This window comes from Poecilia reticulata, linkage group LG9, assembly GCF_000633615.1.
Source record: "Poecilia reticulata strain Guanapo linkage group LG9, Guppy_female_1.0+MT, whole genome shotgun sequence".
Taxonomy (NCBI): domain Eukaryota; kingdom Metazoa; phylum Chordata; class Actinopteri; order Cyprinodontiformes; family Poeciliidae; genus Poecilia; species Poecilia reticulata.
In genome coordinates, this window is record NC_024339.1 from 31,623,294 (window position 1) to 31,639,946 (window position 16,653).

The 16,653-nt window shown below is 39.3% G+C and overlaps 1 protein-coding gene and 1 long non-coding RNA gene across 8 annotated transcripts in view; one reads left to right on the top strand and one right to left on the bottom strand.

The window, feature by feature from the left end:
• The window catches only part of ypel1 (yippee-like 1), a 34,654-nt gene extending 20,616 nt beyond the window's left edge, over nucleotides 1–14,038 (bottom strand). Inside the window, exons 1-2 of one of the 4 annotated variants that reach the window (XM_017306562.1) lie at nucleotides 13,487–14,038; nucleotides 3,567–3,851 (exon numbers count right to left, since the gene is read on the bottom strand). In XM_017306562.1, the coding sequence (XP_017162051.1) occupies nucleotides 3,567–3,683 (117 nt within the window). In that variant the 5' untranslated portion in view covers nucleotides 3,684–3,851; nucleotides 13,487–14,038. Of the gene's footprint in view, nucleotides 1–3,566; nucleotides 3,852–9,970; nucleotides 10,334–12,770; nucleotides 12,791–13,486 lie in introns of those variants that run through there. The other 3 variants (XM_017306564.1, XM_017306565.1, XM_017306563.1) reach the window with 3 other exon arrangements.
• Nucleotides 1–16,653, top strand: part of LOC103470723 (uncharacterized) — a 60,980-nt gene that overhangs the window by 32,447 nt on the left and 11,880 nt on the right. Inside the window, exon 3 of one of the 4 annotated variants that reach the window (XR_001776909.1) lies at nucleotides 5,457–5,674. The exons of the other annotated variants lie outside the window; for them this stretch is intronic. This is a non-coding gene — a long non-coding RNA (uncharacterized LOC103470723). Of the gene's footprint in view, nucleotides 1–5,456; nucleotides 5,675–16,653 lie in introns of those variants that run through there. 4 annotated transcript variants of the gene reach the window in all.

A 16,653-nucleotide genomic window follows, 5' to 3' on the forward strand; every position in this document is an offset into this window, starting at 1 on the left:
GCAACCCACCAGAGTTCGGCTCGTTACCTAGAATCCCCAAAGGAGATCCAGCACGTCAGCTGGTTTTACTGCTGTACAATGGTTGCTATTATACAACCTTGTCTTTTCTAGCAGCAGAATCTCCAAATGAGCCGTTTGCAGATCCTCAAACGGCTAATTTTTCTGGAAAATAAGCCGTTTCGAGTCTACTGGACCATCAGGTGTAAAAATGCCCTAAAACAGCAACAATGGGTTCTAAACTTGGAGACATTAGACCTCTGATCCTGCCGAAAGGAGAGACACCGTTGGGTTTTGGATCCATTTACCTGCCAGCACCAACAACGTCTCCAAGTTACAGCAGGGAAATGGATTCTGACACGGAGACGGCGAGCGCGCAGGTTGATCATCATTGTCATTTGAATAATCAGCTTAGAGCTGGCGAGAGAGCAGCACTGGGGGTGGCGTGCTGTCAGGTTCCTATAATAACACAAAGGTCAGTGCTGCAGCTCCGCTTCAATCTGATCACATGGAAACTTTACTCACTTTCCCTCCACAGCTGCCGATTCTACCACCAACTAAAGCCTTTTTGGGTTTGCGGCTCCAAACGTCAGTGAGAGACCATCAATGTTTGGCCTGTGGGAAATTCAATAATTCAAACGTCTTTAATAAACCGGGACACAGGAAATTCAAAGACGCAACAACATTTGTGGTTCTCCGCAGGCTGATTGATGGCTGGGCCTGACGGGCCAACGCTCCGAATCTTCAGCATCCTGCTGCCGTGTGACCTGAATGTTCAATTTGTTTTTCCTCCTGGCGAGAACTGATCACCAATACAGAGGGAGCCATTAACGATTGGGATTGGAAATTAATTGGCTTTATTTTCTTCCCAGGAGTAATGTTTCATAAAAGGCCTGCAGAAACCTTTAAATGGTGGCAATTAGGGCTGAAACAATTTGTGATTAATTGAATCAATTGGCAACCAATTTAGTAATTGATTAATCGTTAAAGCCAGAGAGAAACATCCGGGCTGAAATTCCCTGCATCCAGGACTTGTATGGGTCTAACTGGGCTAGGGCGGAAACGATTAATTGAATTATTCACAATTAATTCAATTAATGATGATTAATTGATTATTTAAATAATTAACCAATTTAGTGATCTATTAATTGTTTACTGGAATTTACAGACTTGCTGAAAGAACAAGCAGTAATTAAGCCAAAACTGTACAAAAAAATATATATTTTTCACTCAACATAAAAAAAAATATACTTTTGTTTATAAGTGTGTTAAAGCCAAACCTGCTCTACTGGCAGTTTTAGCTTCAGGTGGCTCTGATTCTGTAAATAAAGCTTCTGTTGACACTTTTTGCTACCCAAACAATCAGTCAGTCTAAAGACTGGACATGTTGGATTCTGCTGACGGTTCTGGCCGTGTGGATTTGGATCATATCAACACAAACTTGATGTTTAAACTAGCAGAATAGGAAGTTATGTGTGTGTTTAGTGGGGTATCAAATATTTGTGGATTTGAGCCGTTTTAGTTGTGGACACTAATTCTTGGAAATATCGTCAGTCTGGCTTCTTATGCACTGCAAAAAACAAAATCTTACCAAGTATTTTTAGTCTAGTTTGTAGTGCAAATATCTTAATACACTTTAAATAAGACCAAACTAACTTAGAGTAACTTTTCAACAAGATACAGGAGCTTGATTTTAGTCAATAATTCCTTGATATTGATAAAAAGAAAAGTATTTATTCCACTGGCAGATGGTTTCATTTAAAACAAGACATTTATAATAAATACTTTTGTAAGTCAAAATCAATAAATTATTGATAGTTTTGTCTTATTTCAAGTGTACGAGGATATTTTGTGTTTTTCAGTGTGGTGCAGAATCGTCTCGCATCTAAAAGTCGGATCAAATTTCACATGATTGTTCTGAAAACAATCCGATACGTAGCCAAATTACTTCCACATACATAAGTGACTAAAACTGGATTATTTTTGGGGGATCAAACTCGGAAGGAAAAAGTTGAATATGGTTCGTATTTAGGCAAAAAAAGAAAATAAATCAGAGCTTCAGTATGAAGACAGTGACGGCCTGAGACGTTGTGAAGCTTCGGCCCTCGGCAGTTTGTTGACTCCCAGCTGGACTCGACTCGCTCAGCCTCATTCATCGGTCCTCACATCACCACATGTTTACATTTCAGCGCAGATAAAAACAGCTTAGTTGTGTCACACTAACCCACATCTCCTAAATCTGCTACATCACACTTTCTGCTGTTATTTTTAGCCGGAGGTGAAGTGCCGCCACTAACAGTTTGAAGAGTGTCACATGGATGTATTGTTGTTATTCTCCAGCTGAGCGACCCGGTGAGAAGCGGCAGACAGCTGCAAATCCCCTCAAGCTATTTTCCGTCAGTGTAAACGTTGACACGGCCGCACAGTGGCGCAGTTGGTAGAGCTGTTGCCTTGCAGCAAGAAGGTTCTGGGTTTGATTCCCGGCCCCGGTCTTTCTGCATGGAGTCTGCATGTTTTCCCTGTGCATGGTGGGTTTTCTCCAGGTACTCCGGTTTCATCCCACAGTCCAAAAACATGACTGTCAGGTTAATTGTCCTCTCCAAATTGCCCCTAGGTGTGAGTGTGTGTGTGCATGGTTGTGTGTCTCTGTGTTGCCCTGCGACAGACTGGCGACCTGTCCAGGTGACCCCGCCTCTCGCCCGGTATGTTAGCTGGAGATGTCAAGAAAATGGATGGATGGATGGAGTAAACGTTGACAGAGCAGTGGAAGACCTGCGAGGCTGTTTTAGGATGCATTCACACCAGCTCCGGTTAGTCCACTTTAATCAAACTGGTTCGTTTGTCTGGAATTCATTTGGAGAGGTTTGGATTCACAATCACCCACAAACTTTGGTTTGACTGAAGTGAACACTGGTGCGATTTGGATCCATATGTGAACGCCAGGCGGACCAGAGACCGCTCCAAAAGCAGGAGACGGACTGCGGCGCAATGCATTTTGGGTAAATGCGACCAAACAAATGTGCCAGTCTAGTGCTAGCGGGAGAAATGGAAATTTTATCAAAGAAAAAAGAGAAATCCTACAACATTTCATGAAGCATGTTGGGCTCAGTTCCTCCATCAGCTGAAAACGTAACAAATGTTGCAACTTCGGTCTCCAACCAAACAGAGTGTCAGATGTGAAAAATTTACCTTTTTGCACATTTTTTACCTCTAAAAATAACCAGAGCACTTAAAAAACCCACCCAGACATTTTTGGCAAAACGTTGATGTTTTTTGGTGTCTGTAAATTGAACCATTTCAAAAAGTGACAGGAGGCCCTAAAGCAGCTCAGCACAGCCGGATCTCACTATGATTTTATGCAAAAACATTATAAATGTTGCATCTGATCTGATCTCTCCCTGCTGGTAGTCAAACCTCAAAGATGTCCAATACAGTCTCATGGACTGCATTCAAATCTGTACCATTAATTCACTAGTTTGCTGTTTTACACAAACCATCCCACAACGTTGTAGTCCTGAGGTCGTTTTAAATCAGGGAGAGATCACCTTTCAGTGGGAGAGCAGGGTTACCTTTGAGATGAGCTCGTCGTGGTTGGCCAGGTGCGCTCGGCAGTGGATGCAGCTGTATGTGCGGTGGCAGGATGGCAGGTAGGCCTGGAAGGTCTTCGACTTGGTCATCTTCACCATGTCAGTGGGGCAGGGCTCCTCGCTGGTGTCAGGGCTGGCACTGGAAGAGTTGCAGCTCTGCTGGACTTGCTGACAGAAGAAACACTGGAAGATGCAAGCAAAAGCCGTCGTTGTTGTGGAGTGGGTGTGTGGGACGCTCCACACAGACACCACAGGAGAAAATCCAGCCTGCGGAGGAGAAGCCACAGAGGTGAAGCGGTTAGCGGCTATTTTTAGCAAACATGATCCTGATTATATTTCCAGTACGAACTCGGCTCATTAGCTGGAGCAATCATTTGATTACAATCGTCTGTTACACGATTACAATCGTGGGTGTGCACAACGAATGTGTGGCGAAGTAACGAAATATTCCGACAATCAGAACGTCTCGTAATGCGATTCACTTGGTTGCAAACTCACTTATTTGCAATTTGTGAGTGTTTTGTCCCAACGGACGGATGGATAGCTGCAGGACGTTTTGAGATGGTTGCTTCAGAGGTTAAGAATAAAAGTGATCATGCATCAAACGTCGACATTAATCCCTCAGAGCTTAAACAGTCGACTGGGAATCATGTGAAATGTAACAATAATAGACTTTAACAACAACAAATGTTACTGGAGGATAAACTGTCCCAGAAGTTATTGCGATAAACGATAATATTGTTATTCTGAGACAATTTTCTAGTAACACAATGGCAATAATACGAGAAGACAGACTTTAAATACTAATGAATATTTAACACTGGAGCTGGAAGACATTTTAAATATCCAAAGTAAATAAACAAATCAACAGAAACAACAAATAAAATGAATTATGAAATATCTGTACACAAAATTGTCCTTCAAAAAGGAGGTAGTCGAGTCGAAGTGCATTCATTTGAGGTGGGGGTCAATAATTTTTTTTAATTGTAGGATCAATCACAATTTAACCGAAAAATACATAAAACACGCAACATTTTCAATTCAAAAACTGTTTTTGTTGCTAAATTATTGAATAAACAAGAGGTTGTTTTAAATCTGTTATTTAGATGATCCAACCATCTGATTGGTGCACAGTTCAGTTTTTTAGTGTTTCAGGAACTTCTGGTCAGTCATGGAGCTTCTTTAGAAAAGTGGACGCTAACAGTAGCGTTAGCGCCTGTGCTGCTGCTACATGTTTAGGCTTGAGTAGCTTCGCTGATAAGCTAACTTCTTTCAGCACAACTTGAACACAACAACAGTCTTTTCCAGGATCCATCAGATCGTTTTAGAAGCAGAAATTAACCTCAAATGGGTGAAAAGAAGCAGATTTGTTTTGGCGGGATGTAGCTTGTGCGTCAGATTTACTGAGGTACCAGAAACGTGTGAATACAAAGGTTCCGGCCGACAAAAAAAAAAAAAAAAAAGTGTAATTGCATAAAGAATTTTAATGACTTAATGAGCAATTAATAAATTAATTAAATGTGAAGCTTAATGAATATTTTTGGAGGAATTCAGGAGAAATGCGCCGCTGATCATGTTATCTGCTGGTGTTAGCTTCCCGCTTCTCTTTGACGACAAGATTTATGGAGATGCTGATTTCATTTTCCAGCAGAACTTGGCAGCTGTTGACTAAAAAGTACCGACAGCTGCTTTAATGACCATAAAAATCACTGTGGCAGACTCAAATATACGTGATGGCTATAAATGAGTTTTACTTTTTGAACTAAAAAGATTTTTAATACTGCAAAATTGCACACATGTGCAGCTCTGCTTTGAAAACAACATATAAAAAAAACTTCTTTAACTAACAAGGAACTTTTGTTCTATTTTTAGATCTGCAGAAATAATCGCACACCAGATGATGCTTTAAAACAGGACAGACCAGAATAGTCGACGCATGCAGTTGTTGACAGGAAAGTCTGCAGGTGTTCAACAGCAGCAAATATTCACACAAAATGAAAATCTGCTCCTACTGTGCTGCGGCACAAATCACAGATGACATTAATGCCTTTTAAAGAAAAGCATCAGTCCTCGCCAACCGACACCGAGAAGGTTTGTCCCTCTTTACACTCTGGTCTGCTGCCTTTTATGAGCCTCTCATTCGTCTCGTCAATGCAATTCTCTTTATTAATTGCTCTGAATGTGTCGGTGGTTTACAGCCAGCATCTGCTAAAAGGCTCATCTGTCAAAGAACAGGCTTGTTTCTGTGAGCATTGCTGTCGGTGTGCAGGGGAACCGCAGCTGCTCCGGATCCGTTGCTGGAGCTGAGCTTCCAAAGAAAAGACATTTGGAAAAGATTTTTTCAACGTTAAATAATTTGCATCGCAAACAGAGCAGGAAGTTCAAACGTCCAGCGGTTTATTACGGAGAAAAACGGAAAACTTTTCAGCCAAAAAGAAACTTTGAGATCTCAGAAATTTTCTAGGAGAAAAAAAAGTAGAAATTGTTCAGTTTGAAAAGTTTAAAAAAATAATTACTAAGGAAAAAAAAAATTATTCTGAATTTCAAACAAAAATTCTCAATGTTTGAAACTCGGAAATTTTAAAAATGTTATAAAATCACGACATTTGATGAGATTTTGTTGCAATACTTTCATTGCCACTTTAGGGAAACATGAAAACAATAAATTCTGTGCAACCGGGAAGTTGTTTTTTCACCATTAGCACATTTAGCAGCAAGTACAAGAGGCTGATTGACAGCAGTAAGACCCGCCTCCTGTCTATTGGTTGTTTTTGTGCATTTATTCAGGAGGCAATAGTAGCTTTTGAGATCTCAGAAATGTTCTAGAAAGTAAAAAAAATAAAAAATTCTGAGTTTCAAATGTGAAAAAATTGACGATTGAAACTCAAATATTTTCTGGAGGAGACGAATCTTTTCACAGATTATCTGTCTCGTTACAAACTGTCATGACATGGTGACAGTTTTAAGAAAAATGAGTAAAAAGTATCTTATAAAAGTTAAATATACTGCACTTTTAAACATGCATATCTCCAGTTCCTCTTCTGCACAGAACAACGTTGTCAAGAGTTCACTTCCACACACATTGTGTGTAAATGTCAGGGTTTGCTCAAAGTGGAAAGGAAAACAATAACGATGCATTTAAAACGCACTTCAGCGACTGTGGATATTTCTAAACGAGCTGCGACAGGAAGAGCAGCGTCGAGACAGAAACCGGCAGCCAGACGACAAAAACAAACAAAAAAAAAGTGAAAAGGTCTCTTCCGCAGCTCCACAGGAAGCAGGTCGTGACGTGAAGCATGGCGGCTCTGCAAACACGCGTTTAGATGACAACATAAACACAGCGCTGGCCTCCCAGACGAGCCGTATTTACATGCACCGCGCATTATCTGCACAGGTGCTGCAGGCATAATCCCTGCATGAAAAGGGCCAAATCCCCTCTGTGAATTAGCCCAGTTTAAACCCGCTGCCACGTGCACGTGTGCACGGCGAGAGGCAGCCACACACACACTCACACACTCGCAGAGAGCTTTGTAAATGTCGCACCTCAGCATCATCAACTTCACTAAATGAGCTTTGTGCAGAAAGGAAGGGTTGTCCACCGCACACACGAACAATAGCAGGTTGTTTTCCCCTCAACATGACGCAAACGCGCAAATATTTATTCAATTATACCAGCAGAGACAGTTAAATACCAGCCGCAGAGCGTGTTCCTGCGTTTGTTTTGGCTTCTTCCCCAACAACAAACACTTTAGCATCCAACGAGGCGTCAACAGGCGCGATGCATTTTACTGGACAATTAATTGCCCCAGAAGTTATTACGATAAACGATAATATTGTTGTTTTGAGGCCAGTAATTACAGCATAATAACACATAACCAAAGCTGGATAAACTTTAAGGTTTAATGGAAATTTAACGCTGGACCTGGAAGCCATTTTAAATATCCAAACTAAGTAAACAAACAACAGAAACAACAAATAAAGTGAATCATGACGTCTATAAATAAAATGATCCCTGAAGACAACAGTCCAAGTTTTTAAAAAGTTGTGCTTTTAATTACTTCATGCTGTTAAAAGTCCTTTTAATGAGGCGCTAGAGGAAGTACAAGAATGTTTTCTCCAGTTCTGCCCCTCCCCCACCTGTTGCTGCGTTTACAGGTTGGAAAACTCAGAGACTTTTCCCTCGTTTACAACAAAAACACCAAAATCACACATTAGGGTGCAGCGATTGCACCTTTCTGACCGATCTTTAAAAAGCCCGAGTGCCGATTGTGATTTCAACAGTCCATGTTTGGTGAGTATCACGAAATGCAGATGTGACCTGATGCGGAGTAAAATGGGACAGTGGAAGATTTTCAGACCTTTGCGTAGAAAGATCGATCTCCAAAATGAAGGACGTCGGTCCGATTGTTGCACCTCTAGTCGGGTCTGTGTTGTATCAAAATCTAAATAATAATAATAATGAACCGATTGCCATTTGCCAATTTCATGGATCTGATTCCAAGTTAGTTTCCTCCTTAAAGCTGCAGCATTTAACTTTCATAAAAATATTTCATGTGTTTAGCCGTCACCATGTCACGACAGTTCAACGAGAGAGATAACCTGTGAAAAGATCGATTTCCTCCCTGAGCTGAAGAAATGCATCCTGACCAAAACCAACCAATCAGAGCCAGGAGGCGGGTCTTAGCGCTGTCAATCAATCTGATGTGTTCGCTGCTAAATGTGCTAAAGTTGAAGAAACAACTTAAAGTTACAGGAGAACTGTTTATTTGTTTATTTGTCGTCATCAGGCCGCGTTGCTATGCTAACTAGCCTTAGCATTCATGACACTCTAATGATGCTCTTAGATGATTAAACAGGTTCCACATATGGAATAATTTTCAATCCAACAGAAATAAACAACTTGTTTTTGTTGGATTTGTTTTAGCTGCAATAAAGAAAAGGTTTATGCACTTATAGACTAAAACTTATGAGATCTTTGTTTTGATGCATTTAATGAACAAGAGGGGGGGAAAAAAAATCAGATTTTTATTCATTTGATTGCTGGTGAAGAAAAAAAGTCGTCCGATTCCAACGTGTGGCTGATTGATCGGTGCGTCGTCAAGCACAAACAACGGCAGCCTGTTTTAATTTCCTCCCTGACTTCACCGCAGCCCGACTGGCTGATCTTTGTTCTCTCTCCTATTGGGTTACTTTAGTTTCTGACTGGACTCGGGTCCGTTTTCAGTTTCAAGGTTTTGAAAAGTTTACCGTCCGATCAAAGCAAACCACAAACGTTTGGAGCAGAGATGCACCCATCAGCCGTTTTCTGGCCTTTTCCCGACTTTCGTCAACATGGATTCAGTTTTTCACAGATTTCTTTTGTCCTAATGACAAATAATTTAAATATCTTTAACAGGAGTTCATAGAACATTAAATTCTTTTTTGAAAATTTCTGTTTTCACACAATGTTGCATCTCTAGCATTTAGTTAATTATTATCTAGAAAAAAAAGCCCATAAAGTCAGTTCATCATCCTGCTTTATGATGCATTTACAGGCCAAACGTTATACGACTTCTTAGCCAATCAGAAAGACGGAACAAATATCAGCCAGTTCCAGCGTCTGGATGATCGATCAGTGCAAACAATAGGTCGTTTGTTTTCCCCGATGACTGCTTGATATGACGCACACTTTATTCAATAATACCCAATATGGACAAGTCAGCAGGGTTTTGGTGGGTTTAGCGCATGAAATAAGTATCTCCTCTTTATTTTTAGCTTATTTTAATGATAACCCATGTTTTCCTACAACAAACAGATTAAATAAAAGGCCGAATAAGCTTTTTGAAAGGTGATAAACTAGTCATTTCCTGCTCATCTTTTGTTTGATTCCACTTCCTCACCTTCTTATCAGGTCCGTTTTGTCTTTATATGGCGTTTTCTTTAGCAGAATGACTAAAAACTAAAGCTTTCTAGCAGATAAGCGCAGAGAGGACTGAGGGATCCCAGCAGGATCAGCTGATTATTCTAAATGAAAACAAAGAAGCGGCGCACTGTGCGTCTCCGCGAACAGGAAGAGGTGTCCAGACAAAAGACTCGCTGTCCTCTTCTGTTAAACATGAGAAATAAAGAAAAACACAGCATGCACCTTTAAACCACATCTACGTGGTTTAATCTCAACATTCAGGTCGTTTCCAATCTGATTAATTCCATGTTTTTTCCGCCTCCAAACGTGTTTATCACCAACAAAAGAACTCGACGAAGCGCAACAGTGTGGCTCAGCTGCTTTCGTTGTTTTCCTTCTTCTTCTTCTTCTTCTTGTTTTTTGTTCTGACAGTGAACCCACCGCGGCACCAGAACCGAACCTTTCCTCACAGATTCATAATGAAAACATTGTTGGATCTACTCACCACCTGAGTCAAGATCTCGGTGGGGGAAACTGCAGCCAGATGGATGTTGTTGTTATTTTATGCTAATGTGGATGTTTTTTTTTTTCTGTTTTCTTTTCGGGGGTAAACCGGTGATTGTCTCCGTCCCAGATTCCGGTCCACGTGTGATGCGGCCAGGTGGGAACTTATTGTTGCGTCCACAAGGTGCTGACGGATCTCATTTTCCCAACACGGGCTTTTGTTGTGCCTTTTGTGTGCGTAATGGACTGGCCTGGTTACTTTGGAGAGGGGGACGTCACCACGTGGGAGGAGAAGCGCGTTCGAACTGACGGCCGAATCGACCAATGGGCGGCCGCGTTGCCTTCACGGACCCGTAGGAAAGAAGATAACCGATTTGAAACTTAAAAAAAACGGTTCTTATAGTTTTTAAAGAATCAATACTGATTTCTTGATAAGCGCGGAGGTTTGATACAACTGTGATGGCCAAATATATTGTAAAAATATTTTCAACCAAAATTATTTGTTAATAAACCGCCAGTATTTACAGTATAAACATAGAACTAAGCTAGCTTAGGGAAACACGGAGAGTTATACAGAGCAAGCTAGAGTGAACAGAAAACATAATTTTCCTTCAGGGAGCTGCTTAAACCAAGACACATTGGGGGGAAAATAACTATTTAACCTAAAAGCAGTCTAGTCTAGCTGATTTAATGAATGTATAAAATAAATTTTTTAAAATAGCTAGCTAGACTCCTCAAGGTAGGGAAGTTTGGTTCCCAACTAAATAAATATTGTTTAACTTAAAGCAGTATCTAATAACAGTATAACTTTAATTATTGTGTTAACATCTCAACAGTTGAGCAACAAAAATAACCCGATCTATAGAATAATGTAATGTTTTTGTCCACTCTTAGCGAACTAGCTAACTTAGCTAGCTAGTAAGCTAACTAGCTGGAAAGTTGTAGGAAACTGTCTTTTTTGTAAAAAATTTTTTTAATAAAATAATAAAAATTCAGTAATTAACATTGTTTTGTTTGTGCTCAAATTCAGCAGTTTGTGATTTGAATTATCAAATTTCTCCAAAATTCCAGGTATATTAGCTCTTTGATTCTAGTTTTAATAACTTTAAAACTGATTTTTTTGAGTTGTCAAGTGGACATTTAGTGCTGATCACAGCTTGGTTCATTTCTGCCTCAGGGACGTTTTGTGCTTCCTCTGACAGCCAGTGATGTACTCATGCTCTTCTGTAAGCAAATAAGTTTTAGATAGCTGCTTGTTCTTGCTTTGTGACACCGGCTTGAAATGTCTTGGGGTGAAAATTTGTCAATTTATCAGACTGACAGGCTCCAACTGCAATCAGAAGCAAAATAAAAGGAGTTGTTATGTAAAACCAATTATTAAAATAAGGGTGCACTGATTGCAGATTTCTGGCCGATCACTGATGTTTAAACAGCTTGACCAGCCAATTTTAATTTTGGCCAATGCCATTTTTTTTTTCTTGAAAGTTGCAACAAAGTGAACTTTAAAACTTAAACTTTTTCTTTTAACTTAAACCACAAACCTCAATGAGTTTTTTTTTTTTAGAAAGATAAAACAGCACTGAATAATTGTGCAGTGGAATGACAGATACAAATGATTTTCACTATTTTTAAAGAGATAAAAACCTGAAAAGTGTGGCGTTTGTATTCAACGTAAGCCCATTTCTGCTATTAAAGAAAAAATAAAAGTCAAACAGGAAGTCATAACTATGAGTTTTGAAGTAATAACTACGAGATTAAAAGACAAAATTTCAAGAATAAAAGTCCTAATTGTGAGTTTTTGTCATAAACGAGAATAAAAGTAATAATTGTGAGTTTTACAGTTATAATTACTAATGTTACTCATAATAGCAACAATAAAAGTCACTTGTGAGTTTAGTCAAAATTTGAGTTTTAGTCCTAATTATGAGTTAAAGAGACAATGTTAGTTAAAAATTGTCCTGTACCATGATGCTGCCACTACCATGTTTCCTCAGCATCCTTAAATCTGGTCTTTGCAGAACAGCTGCATTTATGTTGCACTTAAATTACAATTAACAGGACAGGACTTTGCTTCAAGAGTACAAGAATACAAAACCTTTTAAAAATGGTAATATACCAACAAATTGAAGTAAAATGTAATTAATTACATTAGATTATGATGTAAGAGGACAAAATGTGAAATAGTTTAACTTTTGGCAGAGGCAGTAAATATAAACAGACATATCCAACACATCCACAAAAACAGATTTTTAAAAACCTCACTGGCAAATCTCCACATCCTTCCACAGACTGAGCACAAAGGAAAAATATAAATATATAAATAACTGAAACGGTGTCGATATTGCAGTGGAAATTATTTCCCATGCGGCGTGAACGCGCCACCAGCAGTAGGCGGCAGCGTGCAGATACCAGGATGTGTAAATAAATACAAGAAGTTCCCCATCATTTTACAGCAGGGTGAAAACATGAATACGGGTCGGCTTCCCGATTCTTTTGTTTTAAAAAAAAACATCTGGAAATATAATTACTCTGGTTAAGTTTTACTTAATTTGTTTTTAAAAAAAGAAAAAATTAGGAGTTAATCAGGAGAGATTCAAAAATAAATTTAAAAAAAATTAAAAATGAAAGATTATCAAAAAGCAACATGTCGTCTTTTTTTTAATTATTGCAACTTCTAGGTTGTTTACAGCAGATCAGCGTCATTCTGCAGTGACGGTTTAAAAATACGTTAAATATTCAGAAATCAACATAAATAAATAAATAAAACCTTAAATGAAGCATGAATGTGACAGCCGACCTACCTCGTCCTGCGGATGACGTCGAGGACGCGCGTCAGCCAAAACAACAGTTCAACTGCTGCTTTTTATTTATTTATCGATTAATTCCCATATTTCTTTATTTTTACTTGAACTATCATGTATCTCAATAGGTGAACGTTGTTATATCGGGGGATGGATGTACGTAAACGCAACATTTGCTGCAGCTGCACGCCGCTGTGCGCGCGTGCGTTATGAAATCTGTGTTTTTGTCGCCGTGTGCACGTGACTTTATAATCTCCCCACCCCCCCACCCCCCACACACGTACCCCACTCCCCATGAAAACACACAAAAACACACACCAAAAACCCGAGATCCGCGTCTGCAGGACGCGATCTCCTGAAATGAGCCGCGCACTTGAACGCAACTCCAATCTCAAATTACAAAACGTGGCTGTTGGAAAGAAAGCGATGCTGTAACCTCATCATACATGCTGGTCAAGGTTCAAAATGACATACAGCACAGGATAGAAACTGTTCTTTCACACTTTTTGGTTGTAAATTAGCAACAAATATGAAGAGTTTCACGCATTTAATGGTGCAGGATGCAGAAAGTAGCGCACAAATTTAGCAACCTTGTGAATATTTCAGCGCATTCCTGCGTTAATGCGACGCTAAAGCTGCAAAAGTCCCATTTAAAAGCGGATTTGGTGCAAATAACGCTGCGTCCTCCAGTAGGTCACCCTGCGTTTTGCACTTACCCCAAAAGCCGCTTCGCCTTTCCCCCCTCTCCTCTCCTCTCCTCAGACCAAAACAACCCGGTGGAGGACGCGCGTTTCTCGGCTCTTCACGGTTCCATAAATCCAGATCGGATCAGTTTAAAAAACAAAAACAAAAAATAAAAGTCTCCTCAAACATCCGCGCGTCCCGTCCTGAAGGGCGATCCGTGGAAATGTGCGGGAATCTTCTGTCCCGGCTGAGGAGTGGAGACCCATCCGTCAGAGAGGGATCATGCCGTTTGTGTTTTTAAAATCTCCTCTGGATACTTAAGCTGCAGAAATAAATGACGGCAGGCCGAGCGGTTCCGTCTGAGGCCTTATTTATAGCGAAAATCCCGATAATCTGTGCAGAGCGGCGCGTTTTGGTCAAAACGCGAACAGATGCGCAGCCATGAATCCAACTATCCGGTCAGAGTCTCCGGTCTGGGTGGGGAGGCAGAGAGCGAGAGGACTGCGGAGTGAAACTTGTCTGAAAAGTGCAGAAAAAGCTGCGTTTTATTTCATCAACTGATGCTGCGTTCAAGAGCTGCGGGAGATATGGGTGACAAGAATCGTAAATAAGCTAAAAATACAACAACACAAAAAGTACAGAACTACGGAATCACTTAGCTGGAAAACAAAAAGCAAAAGAGAAAACTTTGTTGCTAAAACAAGATTTATATCTTATTAAAACTGAAATATGTTATTTTAAATGAGAAAGATTGTAGCGGTAAAACAGAAACCGCTGGTTTAGATGTCGTCTAGAAGAAACAGATGACATGATGATAAGTCACAACCAGACAGAGGAGCACATTTTATATTTCGCTAACACAAGAAATGTTGTTGTCATAAAGAGACGAGATTTTAATCTCCTTATAACAAGAAATCTTTTTATAAATGAGAAACAGTTATAACAACGTTCATAACAAAAAATATCGTTTTCTTGACAAAACTCTTCTTAAACGAGAAACTCAATCATCATAGCAAGTTTTGCATCTCCTTTTTAAAACAAGAAAGTTTCACATTACAACGAGATCCTGAATTTATTTCCAAGTTCTGGCCTTTTAGTGCTCCTGTACGGAATCCCATAAGTGCCAACAGATTTTGTGCGTCTTACGTTTCAGTGGCATACTGTAGACTAAAACATTCGTATTCAAAAAATTATATCGTCGCCATACTAAAGTGATAGCTTGAGTAATTTTTGACAAGTTTAACTTTTTTTTTACCCAATTCTTTTTTTGCAGATGTACAAACATGTCCACTAATCACTTAGACAAAACTAGTCCAGGTGGTTAGTAGGCATGTCCAGAAGTCTTCGTCACTGCAGCTAAATTTAGTTTCCCTCTGGGATCAATAAAGTATATTTTTTAATTGAATTAAATTAAACATCTCACCTTTAAGTTCTCAAACATACTGGAAAACTTTCATTTTTATGGTTTTTCTATTGTTGCTAAAAGAAGAAAACAAATTGAAGCACATCTGCAGCTTTTTTATAGAAGTTGGTTAATTAGATCAAGAAGGATTTCAGTTAGACTCAGTTAGACAGAAATAAAGTTAATCTGTCACCAGCAACATTGTGGAAACAGGTTTTGTTGGAGTTTTTATGGTGATTATTAGAATGGCATCCTTACTAAGAAGGTCTTCTGGTAATGATTAGGTTTTACACAGTCATGCAAATGCAGTCAATAATTTGTGGTGAGAAGTAAATTGAGATATTTCACATTAAAACCCTCTTGAAATGGTAAAGATCACACTAGATCTAAAATTAATGTAGAATTCACCATCTATGAAGTATTTCTACAGAAAATGGTTAATAAGTGTTGGAAAATCAAAACACCTGCCAACATTTCAAACTGTAAGATGATAAAGATAAATTAAGCAATTCTTTGCTCCATATATCCAAATCTAAACATTTCTTTTGAAATAACTGAATATTTAATTAAGTGCCGTACTTCTGTCTAAACTTGCTGTGTTTTAAAGACATAAGCACAGGGGAAAAAATGAATAAAGTATTAATAATTCAATCAGTCTTTGTTAAATTCAAAACGTTTACAAACAAACCCCGGGACGACGATTAGCTGCTTCTTTTCCAACCAAAACAACGTCTTTCGCTTAAAAACACTGTTAGTTCCGACGCAGCGCGCGTTCCGTGAAGGCGGCAGCAGCAGCACAGTAGCCTAGTTACACAGCCGAAGCCACAAATAGCGTCCAATGAGAACGAAGCAGACCGTCCGCTCGACCAATCAGCTGCCAAAGAGGGCGGGGGAAGCTAAATACAGCCAATCAGCGCGAGGGAAGGCTGTAATTTGCGCGCGTCCGCTTGTTGTTTTTGGCAGTGCGCGCCACCACCTGTGACGCGTGCCAAATGTAAATGTAGCTGTTTATCGCGCATGCGTGGCCGCATTGCAGGCACGTGGTGGAACCAGAGCAAGTAAACAAACTCTTGGCTAATCAATATATTTGACTGGTTTGTTTTCTCTTACGATTTAGCTTAATTGTTCTCGTACTCTTTATTTTTAAAGCTAATTAATAACACATTTTCGGGTATATCGTTGTTTCAGTCGTTATAAATCAGAGTAAATGTCATAAATGTCAAATTTCTATAAGATTGTGAACTTATTTAGCAAATTTAAGGAATGGAAAAAAAAAAAAAACATGCCTTCCCGCCGTGACCCACAAACATAAATGTTGAATTTATGAATCAAATCTTATGTAATAGCTCTGGCGGTGCAGAATAAGACTGCAGAGATTTTAACTTGTACTACAGCGACCCCCAGAGTTTGCCAGGTTAATATCACTCTGCAGATTACATAATCCGGTGCAGTCAAAGCAAACAGGCTCCTGTACGAGGTTATTATGGTTCATTTTCCGAAACCGATTTATGTACGTAAAAAATGTCCGTTTAAAATGGTAATAAATAACTAAATTAAGTCGGAACGTGTTTTAAACGCACAGAACCATGATTTTTAAGGGGATATTTAACAAAATGTGCCTAATTTATGTTCATACGCAATCTGTGTATGATTGTAATATTGAAAGCAATTTAAATATGACCAAATGTAAAATAGACAAAAATAAAATAAAAATAAGTGTGCATATGGAAGTAAGTTAAAACTATAAATTTAATCAAATTAAACCAGCAGTGTCAACTTTTTGGCTTGGGGATTAAA